This window comes from Stegostoma tigrinum, chromosome 2 (assembly GCF_030684315.1).
Source record: "Stegostoma tigrinum isolate sSteTig4 chromosome 2, sSteTig4.hap1, whole genome shotgun sequence".
NCBI lineage: Eukaryota > Metazoa > Chordata > Chondrichthyes > Orectolobiformes > Stegostomatidae > Stegostoma > Stegostoma tigrinum.
In genome coordinates this window covers 145,895,077-145,921,031 of record NC_081355.1, presented here as the reverse complement: position 1 = coordinate 145,921,031, position 25,955 = coordinate 145,895,077, and the positions used below count along the sequence as shown (strand labels likewise).

Genomic DNA, 25,955 nt, shown 5'->3' with positions numbered 1-25,955 from the left:
TGCAGCACCTTCAGCTGTTCTTGATATCATGTGGAGTGATTCAAATTGACTGAAGACTGGCATCTATGATGTTGGGGACCTTCAGAGGAAGCAGAGGTGGATGATTTACTCATCAGTTCTGTCTGAAGATTATTCAGCTTTATTTTTCGCACTGATGTTTTGGTCTCCAGTTATGAGAGGTTATTTGTGGAGCATTCTGCTCCAGTGAGTTATCTAACTGTCTTCCCAAGATTAACAACGAGATGTGACAGGATTTTAGAGTTTAGATCTGATCCAATGATTGCAGAATAGTTTAGCCCTATCTATAAAATTATGCTTATGCTATTTGGCAAATAAATAGTCCTTAATCATAGCTTCAGGTTGACACCTCATATTTTAGTATGCCTAGTGTTGTTCTAAGTATGTCTCCCACACTCTTCATTGAACCGAAGTCGATTCCGAGTTAATGGTAATAGTGGACAGTGAGACAAAGTGCATGCGTGTGACAGTGTGCACGCATGAGAAAGAGCTTACATGACACTGGAGAAGTCATTCCTGCTCTCTTAGGGAAGAAAACGAGAAGATGTTTGATGGAGGTTTTACACTGGACAAGTAATTCAAAGGCTAATGAACTGGGAAAATGAGGTGCAGTTCTACAATTGTAGGTGTAATTTAAATTGCATTAAGAAATTGAATATAAAGCCTCTAATCTCAGTCATGGTGGCTATGACAACTATCATCAATTTTTCCAACAACCATCTAAAAAGAAATTTAGCCATCCTTCACATTCTAGCATATATCTGAACCCAGACCTTCAGCAATGTGGTTGGCTCTTACAACGGATGCTGTCTTTGCTATGTCTTTAAATGTCTTGATAAAGTAGACGGGGAAAAGATCTTCTTGGTGGAAGAATTGAGAACACAAGAACTCAGATTTAAAGCAATGATCAAAATAAGCAATGACAACATAAAAATGTTTCTTTCACTCAATGCAAAGATGGACTAGGAAATAAGCTGGCTAACAATGGTCAGGGTCCTAAATAAAAACTGAAAGAATTGCAGATGCTGGAAATCAGGAACAAAAACAGAAGTTGCTGGAAAACTTCAGGAGGTCTGGCAGCATCGGTGAAGAAAAAAAATCAGTTAACTTTTTGGGACCAACGACTGTTCTTCAGTACTGGAGGAGGGTCACCAGACCCAAAGCATTAACTCTGATTTTTTCTTAAGAGATGCTGCCAGACCTGCTGGGCTTTTATAGCAACTTCTGTTTTTGTAACAATGGGCAGAGGCCGGTTTAATCAAGGCATACCAGGAGGAACTGGATTATTTGAAAATGATGAATTTCCAGGATAAAGGGAGAAGATAGGCATCTCTCAGTGAATTACTCCTTTAGAGAACCTGTACAAACACAAATGAGCTAAACGGCTCTCTCCTGTGCTGTAACAATAGTAAGTAGTCAAAAATTACTACAGATTTCCTCAAGATCAGTGTGTTCAAATTACAACTCCTTGACTACACAGTAAAACTTAACAAAACAGTAACATTCCTTACAATATAAAACATAGATAGTATATATTAATATTTGACTTGCACATTAAATTAAAGCTATCTTAATGGTTTCAAAAGAAGTTGCAGAATTGTGATAAAATAGCCAAATGTATGTTGAGACAAGAAGCTGTCAATGCATCCCTAATCCAGAGTGACAGTATGGAACATCTTCCAAAGCACAAATTGGGAACTGGTAAAGCCCCATCATCATTTTCCTACAGGGTATTCCCACAATAACTACAATTAAGTATTTCAATAGCTCTAAAGTGCTTTAAGGTGTCCACTACTTATGAAAGATGTTATGTAAAATGTTCACTGCTCTTTATTCATGCTGCCATTGTATCATTTAAAATCATGCACATTAACATCTACGCTTCTACATGCAAACAGTTAATCCAAACCGATCCATTTCTAAATACTCCAGTTACTCAGCATTACTGCACTTAATAAGCAGACTGACAAAGTCAGTACAGTTGACAATATTTAAAATCACATACTAACTGGATGCTCAAAGATCAAGTGAAAAGACAATGGAAAAAGAATCAAAAGAAAATTACATAAGCAATAGGCAATCTTCAACGCAACTGAGGTTAATTACTAAGCTGGAGAAATCTCCTCACCTCTTGCAAATCTGACAATGCAACACGTCTTTCTGGGAATCTTGATAGCACGTCTTGTCACAGTGTGGACAGGACAGGCTGTGGTCTTGCTGCTGGTAACAGTTAGCACAAAGTGAACAATTATGGTGCCAATGAGTGCTGGTCCGTGCGCCACAGTCAACACACACCCTGCAATTCTGAAGTGAAGAAAAAGGAGAAAGTTTAATCGTTACATTTGATAGGTATAACAAAGTTAAAGAACTAATTAATGTAAGCCTATTAGCAATACAGTATGACAAAGCAGTTTATAAATAATGAAGCAAAATGAGAGATAATGAGAATCTAAGAAAAACAGCAAATTTAAGTACACAAATCAGTCAGCATTTGTAAATGAAAATAAAACAAGTCTTTTACTCTACAGATGTTGGATAATTGGTTGCTTTAACTCCTTTTTTTTGCTATTGTTCAAGGAGATTGGCGTAGCCTTAGGAATTATCCAACTTCGTATATTTCCAAAGCATTCGGTTGAAAGATATTTGATGAATGCTCATGTGCATAGAAGGCAGACTGTGGTATGCAGCTTGTTGTCCAGTGCCACTGGTTTAGAAATAAAATTTGTATATCGGCTATTTTATGAATTCTGAAGAGTTCTTGGAATTGGTTTGTAACTCCAGTCGGGAAGGCAGTAAACTAACCGAAGAATATCAAGAGAGGCATCACTATGTTTTGGGCTACACTGAGGTCAGTGTGAGAAACAGTCATGACTATTGCTAGGAAAGATTCAATCAGGATTTGGCAATTGACTTGGGGGCCTTTATTGGAAGAGGGTCCATAGCTTCAACAACAAAGTCTGGACAATATTGAGAATAAAAACAATGAGGAATGAGAAAATATTGGTCAAATTGTCAATCACAATCAATCCTTTAGTTCTTAACCTGAAAATGAAAGGAATTTTTTTTGTCTAATTTCAGCCTGCTTAACAAGTTTGCATTCTATCTACAGAACAGTGAGATCGCTAATGCTAAGTAGCAATAAACAGTATTTGCTAATACTCAGTGTGCAGTACTTGAAGGTTTGATACACAATGAAAAATTTAATGTAATTTCAGTTTTTTTGTGGTTAGGAGGACAGATGCAAAGAAGGGGTACAAATTAGTGGAGAAAAGTGACAAGAAACTTATTTCATATTTGAAACTCAATGCCAGCATCAAATTAGAATTGAAGTAAACCTTCCGTTTCCATTGGATCCAACCTCAGAATGGCACTGCACCCACTACCCAAACCCACCCTCAAAAGCCCACCTCACCAGAAGAACTTTCTACTTTCCGCTTTAATCATGCTTAGATAACCCTGACCCAGACTGACATTTAGTGCCAAATCATGTTACAAGCAATTCTGTGATGTAGACTTGCATTCAAGTCAAATTGTTAACTAGGTTTTACTTGTACAGCATGCTTCAGCTCTATTGTGCTGACAGGAGGCACATTTCAGAGGGCTTTATGGGGAACTGCAGGCATAAACTCACATTGCTTCTGGGGACAAGGCTCCCTGGTGTGATGCTGCATTGATAGGTGCTCCTGAGTTTACAGGATATGCCAAAAACTATTACTGAAGCACCGTACCTGAAAATTGGAGGAAAAAATAACTGACAGAGACATGAGCAGGAGACATGAAAGGAAGGTCATTGCCAGACTAAATATATACCTACAGTACGAATTTTAAGCACTTCTGAAGAGTTCAACACAAAAACTATAAAGATTAACTTTATTCATTCTATGATCTAAGCAAATTCTTCAATTTGCATTTCAATGCTGTTGTTTCTCTTTTTAACTTTCAATCATTTATGCAACTCTTACATGGAGGAAAGGCATTCTGAAAGCTGGACATTGATTAAGTGCTTGTTAGAATGAAATAAAACTAATATATGCATATCAGCACTTTTAATAAATAGTGCTAATTATTGACTACTGGTAATGTGGCTGTAAACCAAAAAAAAACCCATGCTGAACTGTGAAGCTTAGCTAGATCACTACTAGATACAACCAAATGGATGCTATGTGTTTGCTCAAAGGATGCAAGAGTATATTTAGAGAATTATACTTTCAGGAGCACTTTGCAAAACTTGTATATAAATCATAACAATACGAACAAGAAGTGTTTTTTCTTCTGTAAAACAGACAACCAAGGACCAAAGTGGAGGTATCACAAGGTGATAAAAATTGACACCCTGCGACAAAACAGGAAGAGCTGATTTGGGTTATTAAAAGATAACCCAATGATTGGGCTGACAGGCAACAAAGCTTCCACCGCTTTAGGTCAAGATATTAAACCAATTCAATGAGCAGGCTAGATTGTTCTCGAACGTTCTTTGGAGCAAACTGGGAAAGCCCAGAAGGCTTGATGCCTGCCCAATACCAGGAATTGAAACACAACAGGGTGTTGGGGCTGGGGCAGGTGCAGTCATCATGGTCAATGTTACAAACAATACAGGTATGACATGAAAAAAGTTCTGCAGAGGTTGGCACCAAACTAATAAGCAAAAACACCAAGGTAACCTCAGGCACTTGTAAATTAACAAAGGGTAAATAAGATCAGGGTAATGAACGTGTGGCCTAAGGATTGGAGCAACTGAAGCAGGTCCAGGTTTAAAAGGCATTGGTACCTGTACAGAGGAAGTGGGGACTGTACTTTGGGATGAACTGCACCTGAACAGTGACACAGCATGTGTTCTTAGTGAGTTGCATAACTAGGGATGTAGAAGTTGCTTTAAATTTAATTGTGGGAGAAAGACATCAAGTTTGGGAAAAAGATGTACATTAAAGTGTAGATACAGGGAAGGCAGAAAAGTATAATGGGGATATGATGAACAGACCATGCCAAGAAGTGGGAGAGAGAATACACAGTAAATCAATGAACAATGCAAAAGATTATTAAATAATAAGAGAACGAATCTGAAGGTTCTTATCTCAATGAACACAGCATTCAGAAAAAAAACTGGACTAGCAGAAATAAATAAGTTTGATCCGATAGCCATTAGAAAGACACATAATTGAATAATGGATATTGAGGACACAAAGCTTTTAAGAACAGCATGTTGGAAAAGGTGTATGAATCATTCTGCTAATTAAGAGACAGTTACAACACAATATAGAGGGATGAAATAAATCAGGAAATTGGGATGTCAATGCAGTTTGGGTGGAGATAAGAAATGATAGCGGCAGGAAGTCACTTAAAGAAACGGTGTACTGGCACCCTAACAAACACATGTTAGGTGAAGCATAAAAAAAAAACGCAAATTGGGAAAAGCACAGCATTAATCAGAGGATTTTAACCTGTTGAGAAAGCTGATTTAAAAAAACACATCCCATGGGAAATGTAGTCTAGAATAGTTCATAGGATGTTTTCCTAATAATGTCTTAAAACAGTACCTTCTGGGCCAACCAGAGAACAGCCTACTCTAGAAAGAACCTGCACTATGCAACAAGCTCCTAGGTTGCAGCAATCAGAACATGACTGAATTATACATTTAGCTTGCAAGAGAGAAGAATGGGGTCCAGGACTAGAATTTTGAACTTAAAGGGCAGTTATAAGTGAGAGCAGAGTCAGCTAAACTGAACTGGCAAGTTAGGTCAAGGAATTGATCACTGGAGATATAGTGGTAGACATTTAAGTGACTATTTTGACATACACAGAGTACATACACCCCAACAAGAAAACAAACTTCCAAGGGGAGGAACTATTTTGCATAGGTCTTTAGCAAAGAGAATACAAGTAACAAAACAAGAAAGTGTCATAAATCACGGAATGGAAGGTAGGAAACTCAAAAAAAATTACGAACACCAGGGAAGTACTAATGAGCAAATTGTTTGAATGCAGGCAGAAAGGTCACCAGATCCTGACGGACTTCATCTTAGGATCGTGAAGAGAAGTAACTAGTGAGATAGTTAAGTATCAGAGATCATTGGAACTGCAGATGCTGGAGAATCCAAGATAACAAAGTGTGGAGTTGGATGAACACAGCAGGCCAAGCAACATCTTAGATTCAGGGCAGGTTCTATTACATTGGAATGTAATGAATATAACTGCTTTATTTGAGAAAGGGAACAGATCGAAGGATAGGTCAGTTAGCTTAACATCTGTGAGAGAGAAAATATTGAAGCTATTAAACACATTACAGCAGGACACTCAGAAAAATTCAGGGTAACCAGGCAGTGTCAGCCTGATCTTGTGAAATGGGCATCATGTTTAACTAGGTTATTTGAGTTATTTCACCAAGCAATGATCTGTGGATAAAAGGGAGCTCCTGATATGCTCCACTGAGATTTCCAAGAGAAATATCATAAAACACTATAATCAAAAGGTCAGGTGGGTATAAAAACTCAGTGTAAGTGATAAGACATTAATCTGGATAGCAGTTTGCCTAGCTAAAAAAAAAAATTGGAATAGGCAAATTTGGTCATTTTTTGATTGGCAAGATGTACTGAGCAGCATGTCAGGGAGATCATGCATTGGGGAATTAACTGGTTACAATTCACATAAATGACTTGGTTTAAGCTATGACTGCTAAATTTGCTGATGACATAGACAGGTAGGAAGGTAAGTTGCAAAGACAACATTACAGAGATTACAAAGGTACATAGACACGTTTAAGTAAGTGAGCACTTGTAAATTAATTAGTCTCACAGACTATCAATCCAGAGCCCTAGTAATGCCTGGGGACCTGGGTTTGAATCTCACCATGGCAGATGGTGGAATTTTAATTCAATACAAATCTGGAATTAAGAGTGTAATGATAACCATTGTCCATTGTTGAAAAAAGCCACGAGGCTCACCAATTTCCTTTAGGGAACAAAACTCCCATCCTTACCTGGTCTGATCTACACGTTACTCCAGACCATCAGTAATGTGGGTGGCTCTCAACTGTCTTCTGGGTAATTACAGATGAGCAATAAATGCTGGCTTAACCAGCAATGCCTTCATCATGTGAATGAATAAGAATAACGGTCTGGGTAGCTGAAGTAGAATAATTTCCTTATCTGCTTATCTGAGAATGTGTAAGGTGGAGGTGGGGGGGTTAAATAAAGGGTTTAGACTTTTAGTTAAAAGCATTATATGTCAGTGGTTTATATCTGCCTACTTGTAGCTATTGTCTAATTAGTTACAATAAACACTAATTCTTAATTATCAATAATATCAAAAAGCTGGACCTTGCTTTCCATCAACCTTGGTCTAAAAGTCAAATATACTGGGGTACTAAGCAGACCTTCAAAGAGAAGGTTCCACAATTCAGTACAACTCTGGGAGTAGTGGAGCTAGATTTATGCCATGCTACCACAGTAGGTTGTACAGAGATAGAATTGAGACATTGGAACTGTATTCCTTTGTGAAAAGGTGAACAGAAGATTTGAAACGAGTTTCCAAAATCATGAACTGTCTTGACAGAGCAGTTAAGGCAGAAGCGGTCACAACAATCTTCAGCCAGAAGTGCTTAGTGGATGATCCATCTGAGTCTCCACCAGTGGTTCCAAGCTGCCAGTCTTCAGCAGATTTGATTCACTCCACATGCTATCAGGAAACAGTTGGAAGTAATGGATACTGCAAAGGCAGTGGGCACCAAAAACATTCCACTAACAGTACTGAAGACTTGTACTCCAGAGTTTACTACTCACTTAGCTAAGCTCTTCCAGTATGGTTTTAACACCAGCATCTACTCAACAATAAGTAAGTTACCCAAGTTACATCCTTGGTTAATACAAAAAGCAGAGTAAATATAATCTAATGAATTATTGCCCTAATGTCAGCGAAGTGACAGGTATCCTCAACAGACCTATCGAACCGCACCTGCTTAGAAACAACTTGCTCACTGGCATCCAGTTTGGGTTCCTCCAGGGTCAAACACACCATGTTTGAACCAAATACTATAACATGGACAAAAGAGGTGAATTCCAGAGGAGAAATGAGAGTGACAGTCCTTGCCATCAAGGCTGCATTTGACCAAGTGTGGCATCAAAGAGCCACACATGGAATCAATGTGCATTAGTGGTGGTAACTGACAACCTGCCCTAGGGTTCCCATGTAGCTGTGACATTCAAGAAGGCACAACAATGTCTTTTCTTTCACAGGCAAAATCTGGCAAGTCAATCAGGTCCGTCATGAACTTCTACAGATGCACCATTGAAAACATATTGTCCGGGTGCATAACAGCCTGGTACAGCAACTGCTCTGCCCAGGACCGTAAGAAACTACAGAAGGTGGCATGCACAGCCAAGACCATCATGGAAGCCAACTTTCCATCTACAGACTCCACTTACATGGCTCGCTGCTGTGGAAAGGTTGCTAACATCATCAAAAACCCATTGCACCCCAGTATCACAGGTAATGATCTCCTACAATCTCTTCCATCACGCAGAGGATACAGGGGCCTGAACACATACACAGCAGGCTGATGAATAGACTCTCTAACCTCAAATAACACTAATCTTGCGAACATTGATCTGGCCTAGCGCATGCCCTGTGCAACGTAACCTGTATGCCTCTAAGACTTTTTGATCTGTACATCCTTTGCCTACTATGATCTGCCTGTGTCACTCGTAGACAAAGCTTTTCACTGTATTTCAGTAGATGTGACAATAAGTCAATCAAAACCACACGTTGGTTGGAGTCATACGTGGCACATAGGAAGATGGTTGCGATTTTAGGTGGTCAGTCATCTCCGCTCCAGGCCATCTCTGCAGGAATTCCTCAGGGTAGTGTCCTAGTCCCAATCATCTTCAGTTGCTTCATCAATGACCGCCCTTCCATCATAAGATTGGAACTGGAGATATTTGTCAATGACTGCACAATTTTCTGCGGCTCCTCAGATACTGAAGCAATCCATGCTCAAATGCAACAAGATCTGGATAATACACCAGGCGTAGAATGACAAGTGGAAGTAATATTTGCGTGATACAAATGCCGGGCAGTGATAGTCCCTTATTGGAGACTATCTAAGCACCATCCCTTGACATTCAATAGCATTGCCATCACTGAATCCCCACGATCTATATTTTTGGGATGACCTGAACAGAAGTGAACTGATCTTGCTATACAAAAACAGTGGCTACAAGAGGTCAGAGGCTCGGGGTCCTGCAGCAAGCAACTCACCTCTTGACTTCTCGAAACCTGTCTACAATGCATATGTTGGGAGTATGATGAAATACTCCCCATTTTCCTGGATGAATGCAGTTCCAACAATACTCAAGAAGCTTGATAACTTCTAGGACAAAGCAGCCTGCTTGACTGGCATCACATCCACAAGCATCCACTCACTCCATGGCTGACACTCAGTAGTAGCAGTGTGTAGGAAGATGCACTGCAGAAATTTACCAAATATCCTTAGACAACACCCTCCAAACCTAAGACCACTTCCAGCTCGAACGACAAGGGCAGCAGACATATGAGAACACCATGACCTGCAAGCTCCCCTCCAAGCCACTCACCATGCTGACCTAGAAATATATCTGCCATTCCTTCACTATCGCTGGGTCAAAATCCTGAATTTCCTCCTTAAGGACAGTGAAAGTCTACCCACAGCACATGGCCTGCAGCTGTTCAAGATGACAGCTCACCACCACCTTCTCAAGGGTAACTAGCAACAGTCACCGAATACAGTGAGAAATACCCACATTCCATGAGTGAACAGAAAAAACAGAAATAACAACTTGTGCTATGCAGACAAGGTAACAGAATGGCACTAAATCATTACAGTCATTCAAAGAGCCAGTGAAAACGTAAGTTGAATGGTCTCCTGCTGCACCATAACAGTTCTATGAACTTCTCTTCAATGCCTTGCTTCTTGTTCACTTCCTCTGCAGAACAACCTTAAGGACCACTACACCAATTTAAATTATTCTTGACTTCAATGCTGAAAAGCAAATAGTCAAGTGAAATTGAAGAAATATAGTGCTCAAATAAGACGGGTATTGAATCTTTAACTAACTTTCAAACTTGCAATCAAACCCAGCTGCTTGTGCTGTGGCAAATGGTGCCATCATATGTGGGAAAACCACGTACATGGCAGACTCGGCCAATGCTGTCTATCTCATACACTGCAGGCAATGATGCTCCAAGACATATATATGGGTATATGGGCGAGACCATGCAGACGCTACGACAACAGATGAATGGAAACTGCGTCACAATCACGAAACAAGGGAATGTTCCCTCCTAGTCGGGGAACATTCAGCCTCTAGTCATTGGGTAAATGTCCTCCAGGGCGGCCTTTGAGATCACAACAAGATAGAATAGCTGAGCAGAAACGGACAGCCTCAATCGTTATCGTGGGTTCATGGCACACCGCAGGGGACCCTACCATACTGTTCTGTATCTGTGAAATCTTCCTTACTATCCTATTTGAACTGTTATGATCTATCTTAATTAGTTTGTACAGTTTGGATTACTAATTACTCTGCATAGACCCTTGGCATGCGACTCTTTTATCTAGCATGTTATTCCAGTTTATTTGGTTTGTCTCCAGCACTACCTTATATTTGATTTCATGTAATTACTTCTCTACGTCCTTTAATTGGATTATTGGTCATCCCCTTGCTTGTTATTCAGCTGTTGACACTTTACATTCACCATCTGACAGTCTTGATCACCTGCAGAGATCTAATATTAGTCTGTTGACACTCCACTTTGTATGATTTTTTTGATCGCTCTGCCCAAAAATTCAATGCCTGTGTGCTTCTCTCCCACTTCACCTGACACAAAGGTAATGCTCAAAAAGCCTGTGATACAAATAAATCTGTTGGACTGTAACCTGGTGTTGTCTGACTTCTCACCACAGATACTTCGTGCTGAGCATTAAGTTTAAGTCCACAACAGACTTCCAACAGTTAAGAGTATGTTCAGCCAACAGAAAATGCATTGAAGGCAAACATGAACCAAGAACAGGATGGACAAGCTTTACTGGTTTTAAAAAAAACTCAAGTACCTAAGCCATTAAACAGAGGTCTTCCAGGTAATACTGTTTTTGTTAAACAGGTAAAGGACAATTTTCCGGGCAAGTGAACATATCTTTTCAATACTTTTGAAAAATAATTTTATACCTAATTGTTTTAGTTAGGATTTCAAAAACGGCCAAGGAGAAAAGATTGGTGGCCAAAATATTGATGGACAACTATTTCACCAAATTTCTAGACATTTTTCTTGTCTCTCTCTCTCTCTCTCTCTCCCCTTTATTAATTTTAGTCAAGTACATTTGTGAAGAATCTTAAAATCAATTCAGACATTCAATTTTTCACAGATAAAGGTTATTAATAGCATGAAGGGCTCTTACTGACGTGATGATAAACAATCACTATTAGAACATGTGGGGCCAGATGGGAATGTTTCATTGTGAAAAACAGGCCTTTCCTACAGGTGAAATAGGGGAAGCCCAGTCAATGAGCGGCCAGCCAACTTCCCAATAGGAATCGGTGGCTGGCCTTTCAGGTAGGCAAACCATCACACAATTGATTTCCGTATTGGCAAGTTGCCTGGTAGGAGTCCTCAACAATGCACAATTGACAATAAGCAGCTTACAGCAGGGAAAGCCCAAAGGAGCACTCATGTCCATTAGTCCTCCAGTAAACAAAATAATTCATAATTCTCTTTTAACAACATAGCATAGGCCACAAAACCATAAGGTATAGTGGCAGATAATAAAACGTGAGGTTGGATGAACACAGCAGGCCAAGCAGCATCTCAGGAGCACAAAAGCTGACGTTTCGGGCCTAGACACTTCATCAGAGAGGGGGATGGGTAGAGGGAACTGGAAATAAATAGGGAGAGAGGGGGAGGCGGACCGAAGATGGAAAGTAAAGAAGATAGGTGGAGAGAGTATAGGTGGGGAGGTAGGGAGGGGATAGGTCAGTCCAGGGAAGACGGACAGGTCAAGGAGGTGGGATGAGGTTAGTAGGTAGATGGGGGTGTGGCTTGGGGTGGGAGGAAGGGATGGGTGAGAGGAAGAACCGGTTAGGGAGGCAGAGACAGGTTGGACTGGTTTTGGGATGCGGTGGGGGGAGGGGACAAACTGGGCTGGTTTAGGGATGCAGTTGGGGAAGGAGAGATTTTGAAAGTGGTGAAGTCCACATTGATACCATTAGGCTGCAGGGTTCCCAGGCGGAATATGAGTTGCTGTTCTTGCAACCTTCGGGTGGCATCATTGTGGCACTGCAGGAGGCCCATGATGGACATGTCATCTAAAGAATGGGAGGGGGAAGTGGAAATGGTTTGCGACTGCGGAGGTGCAGTTGTTTGTTGCGAACTGAGCGGAGGCGTTCTGCAAAGCGGTCTCCAAGCCTCCGCTTGGTTTCCCCAATGTAGAGGATGCCACACCGGGTACAGTGGATGCAGTATACCACATTGGCAGATGTGCAGGTGAACCACTGCTTAATGTGGAATGTCATCTTGGGGCCTGGGATAGGGGTGAGGGAGGAAGTGTAAGGGCAAGTGTAGCATTTCCTGCGGTTGCAGGGGAAGGTGCCGGGTGTGGTGGGGTTGGAGGGCAGTGTAGAGCGAACAAGGGAGTCACGGAGAGAGTGGTCTCTCCGGAAAGCAGACGGGGTGGGGATGGAAAAATGTCTTGGGTGGTGGGGTCGGATTGTAAATGGCGGAAGTGTTGGAGGATGATGCGTTGTATCCGGAGGTTGGTGGGGTGCTGTGTGAGAACGAGGGGGATCCTCTAAGGGCGGTTTTGGCAGGGGCGGGGTGTGAGGGATGTGTTGCGGGAAATACGGGAGACGCGGTCAAGGGCGTTCTCGATCACTGTGGGGGGGAAAGTTGCGGTCCTTGAAGAACTTGGACATCTGGGATGTGCGGGAGCGGAATGTCTTATCGTGGGAGCAGATGCGGCGGAGGCGGAGGAATTGGGAATAGGGGATGGAATTTTTGCAGGAGGGTGGGTGGGAGGAGGTGTATTCTAGGTAGCTGTGGGAGTTGGTGGGCTTGAAATGGACATCAGTTACAAGCTGGTTGCCTGAGATGGAGACTGAGAGGTCCAGAAAGGTGAGGGATGTGCTGGAGATGGCCCAGGTGAACTGAAGGTTGGGGTGGAAGGTGTTGGTGAAGTGGATGAACTGTTCGAGCTCCTCTGGGGTGCAAGAGGCGGCGCCGATACAGTCATCAATGTACCGGAGGAAGAGGTGGGGTTTGGGGCCTGTGTAGGTGCGGAAGAGGGACTGTTCCATGTATGCGGAAGAGGGACTGTTCCACATCGCAAACCATTTCCACTCCCCCTCCCATTCTTTAGATGACATGTCCATCATGGGCCTCCAGCAGTGCCACAATGATGCCACCCGAAGGTTGCAGGAACAGCAACTCATATTCCGCCTGGGAACCCTGCAGCCTAATGGTATCAATGTGGACTTCACCAGTTTCAAAATCTCCCCTTCCCCAACTGCATCCCAAAACCAGTCCAACCTGTCTCTGCCTCCCTATCCGGTTCTTTCTCTCACCCATCCCTTCCTCCCACCCCAAGCCGCACCCCCATCTACCTACTAACCTCATCCCACCTCCTTGACCTGTCCGTCTTCCCTGGACTGACCTATCCCCTCCCTACCTCCCCACCTATACTCTCTCCACCTATCTTCTTTACTCTCCATCTTCGGTCCACCTCCCCCCTCTCTCCCTATTTATTCCAGTTCCCTCTCCCCATCCCCCTCTCTGATGAAGGGTCTAGGCCCGAAATGTCAGCTTTTGTGCTCCTGAGATGCTGCTTGGCCTGCTGCGTTCATCCAGCCTCACATTTTATTATCTTGGAATTCTCCAGCATCTGCAGTTCCCATTATCTCAGGTATAGTGGCAGAATTAGCAAATCAGCTCACTAATTTGTTCATGACTGATAGGTTTCTCAAACTCATTGTTTGCCTTCTTCCTGTAACCACTGATCCCCTTACTAATCAAGAACCTATTTATCTTAAACACACTCAAAAACTTGGCCTACTTCAGTAGCAACGAGTTCTACAGTTTAACTACTCACTGCCTGAAACTCCTCCATCCCAATTCTAAAACTTTATCCCTTCACTCTGAGGCTGTGCCTAGTACTGGAAAGACTGTCTCCTCATCTGCTCTCTCCAGGCCATTTAGTATTCTGTAAGTTTCTGTTACATACCCACTCATTCTTCAAAACTCCACAGGATACAGATCTAGCATCCTCAACAGCTCCTCATATGACAAGCCCTTCATCTCTGGAGTTATTCTTGTAAACCTTCTTTGGACTCTTTCAAAGGAGATACAGGACACAAGACAATATTTCCATATTTGTCTGACTAGAATACAGCCTCAGCAATACATCTATTATTGTATTCCAGTCATCTTGAAATGAATGCCAAGACTGCATCTGCCTTTTCAACCACCAACAGAACTTGCAGAATCCTGAACCAGGTCTCCGAAATTCCATGTGCTTCAGATGTCTGAAGCCTTTCCTCATTTAGAAAATAGTTCATGTCTCTATTCTTCCTACGAAAGTGTATAACCTCATATCTTCGCCATATTGTATTTCATCTGCCACTTCTCTGCCTACTTGCCTGGCATGCCCAGGTCCTTCTGCAATGACAGCCTTCCTGCTTCTTCAACACTACCTGTCCCTCCAACTATGGAGTCATTTGCAAAATAAACAGCAATGACCTCAGCTCCTTCATCCAGATCATTAATGTACAACATGAACAGTCAAGGTTCTAACAGCGATCCCCACAGAACACCATGCAAAAGACCCCTTTATCCCTACTCACGGCATTCTTAACAGCCGATCCTATGTCATTGACACTACCTTGCCCCTAGCACCACGAACTATTACTCATTTAGCCACTTCTTGTGCTGCAACTTGTTGAAGGCCTTCAGGAAATCCGAATGGATCACATCCACTGGCTCTCCTTTGTCCGACTTACTTGTTAACTCCTCAAAGAATTCTAACAGACTTGTCAGGCAGGACTTCTCCTTGATGAAGCCATGCTAATTCTACCCCATTTTATCATCCACTTCCAAGGGTTTTGCAATCTCGTCCTTAAAAATAACGCTGTCTAAAATCTTACCAATGACTGGAGATCCGACTAACCAGCCTATAGTTTTCTGTCGTCGGCCTCCCTCCCTTCTTTTCTACTTCCTTTTGTTCTTTATCTACTTCCAAGGCAGCTGTGACCTGGTTGGGAAAACCATCTCTTCCAGCTCAGACCGTAGACTGATTTTGCATTAGGGCTGTGATACATCATTGGAACTTGATCTTTTTCTTTAAATAAGGGCCTAGCTAGCTACAGGGTTATGCGGGGTAAGGTAAAAATGCCAGGTCCGAATAGTACCAGTGAAACAGATAACCAAGGCCCATAGCTTTGACTGTATAAATGAAAATGCATTAAAAGGTGTCACGGTGCAAAAAATAAGTTATACTGTACATTATAATCAAAACATGTGCAGATTATTCAACTGCTTCCAGATGTGTTACAAGCATTTATCAATTGTTGGTTGGTCAGGTGTAATATGAACTGTCCAAACGAGCAGTTAGATGCTAACAGATTGAAGTTACCACTCACCTTACACCTCCAGCCATTTGTAGGTATCGACTCCATTGCTGGTTGGAGGCAAAACGTGTGATAGCCTTTGTCACAGATGTCACAAACCAACATTTTGCTGTCATCACCTGGATGTCTGAAAGAATACACAGCAAATTTAAGAGATTTTCCTTGGGAAAGCAAATCAAACTAGTCGGATGATTTCAAAACTTTAAAGAACTTCGGATTTCAGACCCTCACAGGTCATGAGCTCCCAAATAAATTTTGTGTTGCATGCTTATTTTACATCACTATCATTGACAACAGCCCCAACTTTGGTTGGCATATTAGAAGTTGAACAAAAATCCAAAGACTTTCTTAATAAGATTATCATTTTCATTGTCACTGGATATAATTTTTTTTATTCCTTCATGAGATGTGGGAAACACCAGCTAAGCCTGTATTTATTGCTCGTCCCCAAATGCCTGAGGGAGCACTGCAGTTTTGAGTGGAGGAACAATCATAGTGGTCATAGGAAGGAAATTCCAAAATTGCGTACAGTTCTGGTCGCCACATTACCAAAAGGATGTGGATGCTTTGGAGAGGGTGCAGAGGAGGTTCACCAGGATGTTGCCTGGTATGGAGGGTGCTAGCTATGAAGAAGAGGTTGAATAGATTAGGGTTATTTTCATTAGAAAGACGGAGATTGAGGGGGGACCTGATTGAGGTCTACAAAATCATGAGGGGTACAGACAGGGTGGATAGCAAAAAGCTTTTTCCCCCCCCAGAGTGGGGGACTCAATTACTAGGGGGTCATGAGTTCAAAGTGAGAGGAGGAAAGTTTAAGGGAGATATGCGTGGAAGGTTCTTTACACAGAGGGTAGAGGGTGCCTGGAACGCATTGCCAGCGGAGGTGGTAGACGCAGACACGATAGCGTCTTTTAAGATATATTTGGACAGGTACATGGATGGGCGGGGAGCAAATGGACACAGACCATTAGAAAATAGATGACAGGTTAGACAGAGGATCTTGATCGGCTCAGGCTTGGAGGGCCGAAGGGCCTGCTCCTGTGCTGTAATTTTCTTTGTTCTTTGTGATCCAGGGTCAATGAAAGAAAGGCAATAGCTCCCAGTGAGCACGGTGAGAAACTTGGAGGGAACTAGTATAAGTTTGAATATCCTGATAGTGGTGGTCCCATGATTCTGCCCACATCTTTCCCTGGTAGTGAAAGCACTTGAAATGTTCTAATTAGCAACTCTTAGTAAGTTACTACAATCCATCTTGTAAATGGTACATACTGCTGCCACTGTGTGTTGGTGGTGAAGCAAGTTAATACTGAAGATGGTAAATGTGATGCCAATCTTGTGGACTCCTTGGTCCTGGATAGTAAGGCCATAAGACATAGGAGTGGAAATAAGGCCATTCGGCCCATCAAGGCCACTCCGCCATTTAATCATGACTGATGGGCATTTCAACTCCATTTACCTGCACTCTCCCCACAGCCCTTGATTCCTTCTGAGTTCAAGAATTTGTCAATCTCTGCCTTGAAGGCATCCAACGTCCCGGCCTCCACTGCGCTCCATGGCAATGAATTCCACAAGCCCACCACACTCTGGCTGAAGAAACGTCTCCTCATTTTAGTTTTAAATTTACCGCCTCTAGTTCTAAGGTTGTGCCCACGGGTCCTAGTCTCCCTGCCTAACGGAGACAACATCCCAGTGTCCACCCTTTCTAAGACATGCATGTTCTTCTAAGTTTCTACTGGATCTCCCCTCAACCTTCTAAACGCTAATGAATATAATCCCAGGATCCTCAGCCGTTCATCGTACATTAAACCTACCATTCCAGGAACCATCTGTGTGAATCTCCGCTGGACACGCTCCAGGCCAGTATGTCCTTCCTGAGGTGTGGGACCCAAAATTGGACAGAGTATTCTAAATGGGGCCTAACTGGAACTAGGATAGTGTGAAACTTCTGGAGGGTTGTTGGGACTGCACCCATCCAGGTATATCAAGAGCATTCCATCACACTCCCACCTATACCGAATAAATGGCGGATAAATATTGGGGAGATAGGTGGTGAGTTACTTGCTGCAAAATTTCCAAGCAAGTCCAGCTCAGTTTCTGGTCAATGGTAACTCTGGGACGTTGACAGTAGGGAATTCCACAATGATAATACCATTTGATGCCAGGGAGTGATGGTGTTACTAGGTCTCCTTAGTGATGACTTGACGTCAAAGGCAGCCACTCTCAACCCAGTTCTTTTGTCCATGCTTGGGCCAAGGTTTCAATGAGGTCAGGAGTCATGTGGCCCTGATGGAACTCAAACTGAGCATCGATCGATAGTTTTGTCCTTTGCAAGTACCATTCGATAATGCTGACAATGACTCTTTCCATCATTTGGCTAATGATTCCAAGTAAATTAACAAGGCAATCAATACATGGCTGAGTAGGATTTGTCCTCTTTTCATGAACAGAAAACGTCTGGACAGTATTCCACTCAAATGCAAAATATTGCTGGAAATCAGAAACAGAGACACAATATGCTGGAGAAACTCAGCAGGTCTGACAACATCTGTAGCGAGGAAAACAGAGTTAACATTCTAAATTCGAAATGAATACTTCACAACCAAAAGGAGCTGGAATATGGTGTTTTTTTATGTTATTGGCAGAATAGAAGGAAGAGCGAGTGGAACAGATGGCGAGAATGGCTAGAACAAAAGTTAGTGCTAATGGTGGTAAAAGAGCGATACAGTAATGAAACAGTTGCAAATGCTAAGTGTGAAAAGGAGAAAATGAATTTGTTCTGCTGAGAGTATAGCCAACAAGACACAAGACATGAGATAACAGCAACTGCAGATGCTGCAGGATCCAAGATAACAAGGTGTGGAGCAGGATGAACACAGCAGGCCAGCTTTCCTGCTTCTAAGACACAAGACATGGCTGTTCACAGCGTAATCTCCTTTTACATCAATGAGACCAAATGCAGATTGGGAGACTGCTTTGTCGAATACCTCAACTCTGACCATAAGAATGGCAATGGTCTTCCAACTGTATGCTATTTTAGTAACTACCTTGCTCACATACTCATATTTCAGTCTTGGGCTTGCTACAGCATTCCAAAGCCCAACGCAAGTTGGAAGAAAAACTTATTTTTACTAAAGCACCTTTCAGCTTCTGGGAAGTCAACTTTGAGTTTAACTTCAGAGCAGGATCTCTGCCCTCTTGATTACAAATCCTCATCCCAGCTTGAACTAACACTTGAAATGAAACAGCCTAAGTACTGATACTTTCAACATTGACAATCAATATTTCATTTCATATAATCCCTACAGTGTAGAAAGAGGCCCTTTGGCCAAACAAGTACACGCCAACCCTCAGAACATCCCACCCAGACCCACCCCCCTAATCTACACATCGCTGAACAGTGAAGGCAGTTTAGCATGGCAAATCCACCTAGCCTCCGCATCTTTGGTCTGGGCGAAAACCAGAGCACCTGGAGAAAACCTACACAGACACAGGGAGTACACGTAAACTTCACACAGACAATCACCCAAGGGTGGATTCGAACCCTGACCCCTGGTGCTTTGAGATAGCTTTGCTAACCACTGAGCCACCCATTGGTACATTTTCTGTACCTAAAACAGTTGGGTTGCTGTGGTTCAAGAAAAAGGAAACTGAGGGCAGACAGTTCTGCATCAATCTATATTTTCTGCAGGTCCATGTTTATTGACTACCTCATTGTATAAGTGACGGATGAGAAGCTGTCTATTTATGGACAGCAAACAAAATCCATTTATTCCTTCTAACATCTTTTAATAACTACTGCCGCAAATGTTCCAGCAATTTGTGTTTCACTCAGTACAGAATCGTGAAAATTGAAGGATTAATACATGAGAATGAACATTAAAATAAAGCTACATATTTTGCCACAATAGAGTTAAAAGAAACATCCTTCTAACTAAAAGATTATAGTGCAAGGCCCTAGGTAAAGATTTCCTACAACTTTACACACATATATCAAAATACAAACAAGTACCTACAATTTACAACTCAGAATGAATTGGCTTCTTTGCCCCTTGTTTTATTTCATTGTACACAATTACAGAATTTATGATGAAATCCATATTAAACAATTTTTTGACTGAAATGTTTCTCTACCTTAAATCTTAGAACTGTTCATCTACATTAAACGATAAAATATTAACTCAGAATTTACCTGCAGGTCTGGCAGATTTTGCAATCCGGACACTGCCACCCAGCCCGTTTCAAAGGGGTCACAACTATGTCTAGGCATGCTCCATGGTAATGCTGTCCACAACTAGTGCAGAAAAGTTGGTCCAGAAGTTCACCTGGGCTATCACAAACAGCACAGTTTGCTTCTTCCTTGGCTGAAAAACAATTCATAAAAATTACTCGGTTTGACATTTGAGGACAAAATGAGTTGAAGCAAGGCAAAGGTGAGGCTATTTCTAATTCAGTGGTTACCTTTATCTCCAAATCACGGAGTCCCTACATATGAAGGCAGTTTAACAAATCGGCCAACCACAGAACTCAACATTTAGCAACTTCTCATTTCTTGACGTATAAAAATAATTAGCAAGTAATAAGAAGCCTACCTCCTAATTTCAGCAGTTTTCATGCGCAGCTGAGCTGGCAGACCACACAGCTGTGAAAATCTACCAAGAAAAGTCAAACCTGCTGGTTTGGAGGGATTGTCCTGAGATATCAGAGGTAGGTTCTTTACTCAGAGTAGTAGTGGAATGCATTGCCGTAGTGGGTAGTGGAGTCGGTCTCATTAGGGGCATTTAAGCGGCTATTAGACAGGCATATGGATGACAGTATAAGTAAGGATGGAGGTTAGAGTGACCTTAGATTAGGGTAAGAGTTCGGCAGAGCATCATGGGCCGAAGGGCCTGTACTGTGCTGTATTGTCCTATGTTCTATGAGAGGTTGAGCAGGTTGGGCCTGTACTCCATGGAGTTTAGGAAGAATGGGACCTTATTGAAACATACAAGATTCTAAGAGGCGTCAACAGGGTACGTGTGGAACGGTTGTTTCTCCTGGTGGGAATATCTAGGACCAGGAGGCATAATCTGATAGCAACGGATCACCCATTTATGTCAGAGTTAAGGAGTTTCTTCTCTTAGAAGGTAGTTAATTTGAGGAATACTTCATTGCAAACGGCTGTTAAGACCGGGTCATAAAGCGTATTCAAAGCTGAGGTAGATTTTTAATGAGTGAGGGAATCTAGGTTTATGGGGAAAGGCAGGAAAGTGGAGCTGAAGATTATCAAAGCAGTACCAATCTCATTGGAGGGTGAAGCAGATTCAAACAGCTAACTGGCCCAAGTCTGCTCAAATGTCTTACAATTTTATACAGTCATATAGAAAAGGAAGATCCTGACACTGTAGGGAACCTAATCTAATTTAATTTAATATTTGACTTGTGCTTAATCAGCTGATACGGTGTGCATTCAAATGTCACAACGAAGTCAATATTTTCAAGGTCAGGCATTCTGGAAGAGGAAATCTGTTTGGTTCCTCTCCCCATGCGTTTTGAAAATAGAAGACTGGCTGTTGAAATTGGGTGAGGGTATGATGGGTCTTCTTTTCAGATATTCCTACTGTGTAATAATATCCTACAATCATCATTTTACTGCACATGACACATGGTTACTAGTGATGCTCCAAAGCACTCAACATATTCAGAATATTAGTACTGCATGTCATCATATTCACACTGAAAATAAATTTTAACAAGAAATATATGGTCCAGCTAAGAAAACACCGCCTGTGGCTTCTAGGAAATCTGTGAAAAGATGAAAGGCACCTTGGTGGAGTAACAGCAAGGGTCCAGATTTGGCCATCGTATCAAACTTGTCCATTGTTGCACATCAGGCCGGAAGTGGCAACAAATGTATATTTTGGAAATTTGTAAATTACTATGTTGAGGGTTGGGATCAGACACCTCAAATCACCTGACTTCACAAGAAAAGTGTGCTCCAGTTTTGGTGTTTACAACACAATTCATCAAAAGCAATCTGAGTTTTTTTTAAAATATACCTTGTCAAAACCTACAGTCAACTTTCATTACATATTTAATGTAAGATTTCAGTCCAAGCCAATTCTTAACAGTTGTTCCTAGTGAATGCCATATTTCAAAGGTGCTGGACCATTAACCAAGATATGACGCTCATATCTGGAGAAAAAAATGCTTACACTCACATCTTTCTGGAGCCTGGTCGATGTGTTCTGGACAGAGGAGAGTGAGTGTCTTGATATCTTGAAATGTACCAGCTCCAGCTGCACATGGATAATGGTACAGCTGATTGCACCTCATTTCTGAGCATTTGATGGTGGCTCCAAGGCGCTTACAGTATGCACAGTGCTGAAATAAAATATCACAAGGATTTGCAAGTAAAACACACCATTTAAACATGCAGTTACTGCAAGATACAAATTGTATGGCTTTTACATTCAGGTTACGGGTGAAGTGTCCATTATACCCATACCGTTCTAGTTCAAGAAAGTCATTTTCTGAATAATGGCAGCAGCAGAATCACCAATGAAATAAACATCTATAGAGACAATCCATTTTGACATGATAGCAAAACTGATCATTTCTAAATGCCAATCTACATTCAGTACAAATGCTCAATATATTAACAAGCAGAGGCACTTGAGCGTGCTGTAACTAGTTCCTTGAAAGTGGCGACACAGGCCGACAGTGGTTAAGTCAGCATTGGCATGCTTGTCTTCATCACTCGTAGCATTGAGTACTGAAGTTGGGACATCATGTGACAGCTACACAAGGTGTTAGAAAGGCCAGATTTGGAGTACTGCATACAATTCTGGTTGCCCTGCTAAAGGAAGTATGTTATTAAATTGGAAAGGGTTTAACAAAAAAGCTTTACAAGTATGTTACCAAGACTGGAAGCTTTGAGTTATAAGGACAGGTTGGATAAACTGGGACCTTTTCCCCTGCAGTGTAGAAAGGTGAGGTGTGACCTTAAAGAGGTTTATAAAATCACGAGGGGCATAGATAAGGCGAATAGCCAAAGTCTTTTGCCCAGGGCAGGGAAATCCAACATGAGAGTGGATAGGATTAAGGTGAGAGCAGAAAAGATTTAAAAGGGACCTGAAGGGCAACTTTTTCCACACAGAGGGTGAGGTGTATATGGAATGAGCTGCCAGAGGAAGTGGGTACAGTTGCAACATTTGAAAGATATTCAGACAGGTACATGGATGGAGAAGGTTTAGAGATATATGGGCTAAACATGGGCAAATGGGACTAATTCAGTTTAGAAAGCCTAGTCAGCATGGATGAGTCGGGCCAAAGGGCCAGTTTCTGTGCTGTGTGACTGTATGACTCTATACACAGAGGAAATCTCTGCTGAGAAACGAGAGAAATTTACTTTTGTCTTTAACTGCAACAAAGATGTCCAATAAACATGTCAATAATCTGACAATACAGAATCATGAGACACTGTACCCATTCATAAGTATTTATCATGCAAGTAGGCATCCATTTGACATTGTTCACAAAGAGTCAGAATACTGCTATAATGATAAGGAAAGATTTTGGAGTCCAAAGAATAAAATCCTTACATAAGCATTTTGAGTAGATGAAAATATAGGTGAAATAAATTATCTGGTTTCTGGTAATTCCTCAGAAACTCGAATAAAAACATACTAGTTTTAATGCAAAATCTTTACTGAAATTTATAGGAAAAACAATGTAAACATTATTTTGACTTTGTCAAAAGGCCCAATTTGACATCAGTCTTTCAAAATAATATAAAGGTAAAATAACTGTCAAGGATACCACTGTCAAAAGCTAATTTTCAAAAGACATTAACTTGTTATCCAAAATGATTTAAAATATAATGCAAAATAATTCCCTATTTGATAGATCACAATTAACTGCAACGTATTGTTGCACAGACAAAACAGAAAAGAGGAGGAAAGGTACAAAAGAAATTCATTGGGGCCTGTTAGAACATGATGAAACCAAAGTGTAAGATTAATTTAACATGTGAAATGAACACAAGGTGGTATTAGGAAGTACTGGAGTAGGTGGGGTGAGAAATATGAAAAATTACTTTTCTGCTGACACATTCTCCACAAAATGGCTATGCATGTTTCTTCTACAACAGACTTGTTTTCAGACAACTATTAAGTGCCTGCTCTTTAAATTAGTTAATACCTATTAAGGCATAATGTATCTGGTAATAATCCTAATTATTTGTCAGGTCCATTGATTCAGTAAGAGTGCCTGTAAATTTTACAAGACCTACCATTTTGATTTCTGTCTGCTTCTACTCTTCAAGAGCACAATACAGTGACATTATCACTAGTTACATTTTTAGTTGTTCTGTTGGTCAACTCTCTTACAAAACTGAAACTCTGTTTACTTTTGATTTCAAATAGGTGTTTCAGGAGACCATGGTAAGGCAGTATGTTGCTAACAAGTCATCAGATTACAACAGCCTAAAAAACCAACACTCATCACAGATTGCTGGCTGAAAGTTATAAAACTCACTGCTTTGCTCCAAAGTGTGAAAATGTACAGACTAATAAAGTCACCAACATAAAAATGTTGACTTACTATTCAGACCTGTCTTCATCTAAAAAACAAAACTGAAAATTACAATCCCTTAATTCTAAAATATTAGCATGTACTGTACAACTTTGTGTTAACTTTTTGGGAGATTAAATACGTTGCTTTAATCAATTAACTGTTCAATTGATAACTGAACTATAATGAGGTGGCAAAAAATTGTGTGTTACAGAAATGCAACAAATTCCATTACGTTGCTCTAAATTGCTACCACAAAGAAATATACGCTGGAAAGGCCAGCATTTGTTGCTCTTCCCTGAGTTGCTGCAATCCATCTGATGTATGCACAAGCTGTGTTGTTAGACTGTGCCTAAACAGCCTAGTACTAGCGTGCCAAATCAACTGAATGTTAAAACCTATAAGGAGTGCATTCTATGATTTTGATCCACTGTTGGAACTGCAGTTTATTGAATATCTTGGAAGGGAACTTTCAGGTGAGGGTATTCCTATACAGCTTCTGTCCACTTTCTACATGTGAGAGATCCTGAATTTGGATGATGGTTCTGAAGGAGCTTTCATGAGTTTTTGCAGTGAGTCTTATGGATGGCACATACTGCTTACACCATGCATTGGAGAAAGAGTGTGAGAATGTTCTGGAGGATCAATGTGGTGCCAATCAAGCAGGCTCCTTAATTCTAGGTGGCGTCAAGCTTCTTAATGTTGTTGAAACAGCACTCATCGAAGCGAGTAGTAAGCATTCTATCACATACCTGACTTGTACATGGTACATGGCAAATAGGCTCTGGGGAATTGGGAAGCAAGTTGCCTAGTTTAACTCCTGTTTTGGCAATTGTACACACGTGGCTCACCCACTGAGATTTCCAGCTAATACCAACCCTCAGGAAGTTGATAGGGATTAAGTAATATTAATGCAATTAGAAGTCAAGGGAGAATGATCATTGCAAATGCTGCTTCCCACTTATCAGTCCAACCTGAATGTTGGTCATAGCTTACTGCTTATGAGCATGGACTGCTTCAGTATGGTGCCGATCATGCTGAATATTGTGAGACTATCAGCAAATATTCCTAATTTTGACCTAATGAAGAAGGGAAACGAATGAAGCAGCTAAAGTATGGCATTGTAGACTTTAAACAAACAAACAAATAACTGTTACTAGGCAAATAATAAGTTAGATGTGGACAAACAATTGGAGGTAAAAAAGTAAACAAAACATAATTGGAAAATGGTTGCTGCGGCAGACAAAGACACAAGTCGTCATCCTTTGAGGCAGCCTTGCCATAAAAAGCAATGCATGAAACTTACAGCATAAGTAGGTCAGAAATGAGATCCATGAGATTTCTAGCATCCTTAGCTTTTCGTTCTTTTGGTTCGCATGAGTAGGGCATTTGGCCCCCTCAAGCCTACTCTACCATTCAACATGAACATGGCTAATCTGATTACTCTTCATTCTCATCAATCTCCTTTTCAACTCAATAAAAGCATGTTTTGTTTTATTCTCTGCATTTTTTAATTTTTGTCAATTCTTCTGACAGAATTCAATTCTTGCTAGTCTATTTTCACAAGCTCTGATCTCCCACCAGTTCCTGTCCTGAACGATCATTTATCATGCTCATTCCAAAGAGTGGAACAAAGGGCAGGGTGGGGGGGAACAAGATTCAGGTTCAGGAATTTATGCACTACACAAAAGCCAAATAAGAAAATGTGACATTGGTTAATGCACTCTAATGCAAAGACTGTTACAC

At 41.3% G+C, this 25,955-nt stretch overlaps 1 protein-coding gene across 14 annotated transcripts in view; it reads right to left on the bottom strand.

Moving 5' to 3' along the window:
* Window positions 1-25,955, bottom strand: part of kmt2ca (lysine (K)-specific methyltransferase 2Ca) — a 489,348-nt gene that overhangs the window by 210,094 nt on the left and 253,299 nt on the right. For all 14 annotated transcript variants that reach the window (XM_059639788.1, XM_059639789.1, XM_048520987.2 and 11 more), the window contains 4 exons: window positions 21,857-22,019; window positions 19,849-20,020; window positions 15,672-15,786; window positions 2,147-2,322 (listed from right to left, as the gene is read on the bottom strand). In XM_059639788.1, coding sequence (XP_059495771.1) covers window positions 2,147-2,322; window positions 15,672-15,786; window positions 19,849-20,020; window positions 21,857-22,019 — 626 coding nt within the window. The remainder of the gene's footprint in view (window positions 1-2,146; window positions 2,323-15,671; window positions 15,787-19,848; window positions 20,021-21,856; window positions 22,020-25,955) is intronic.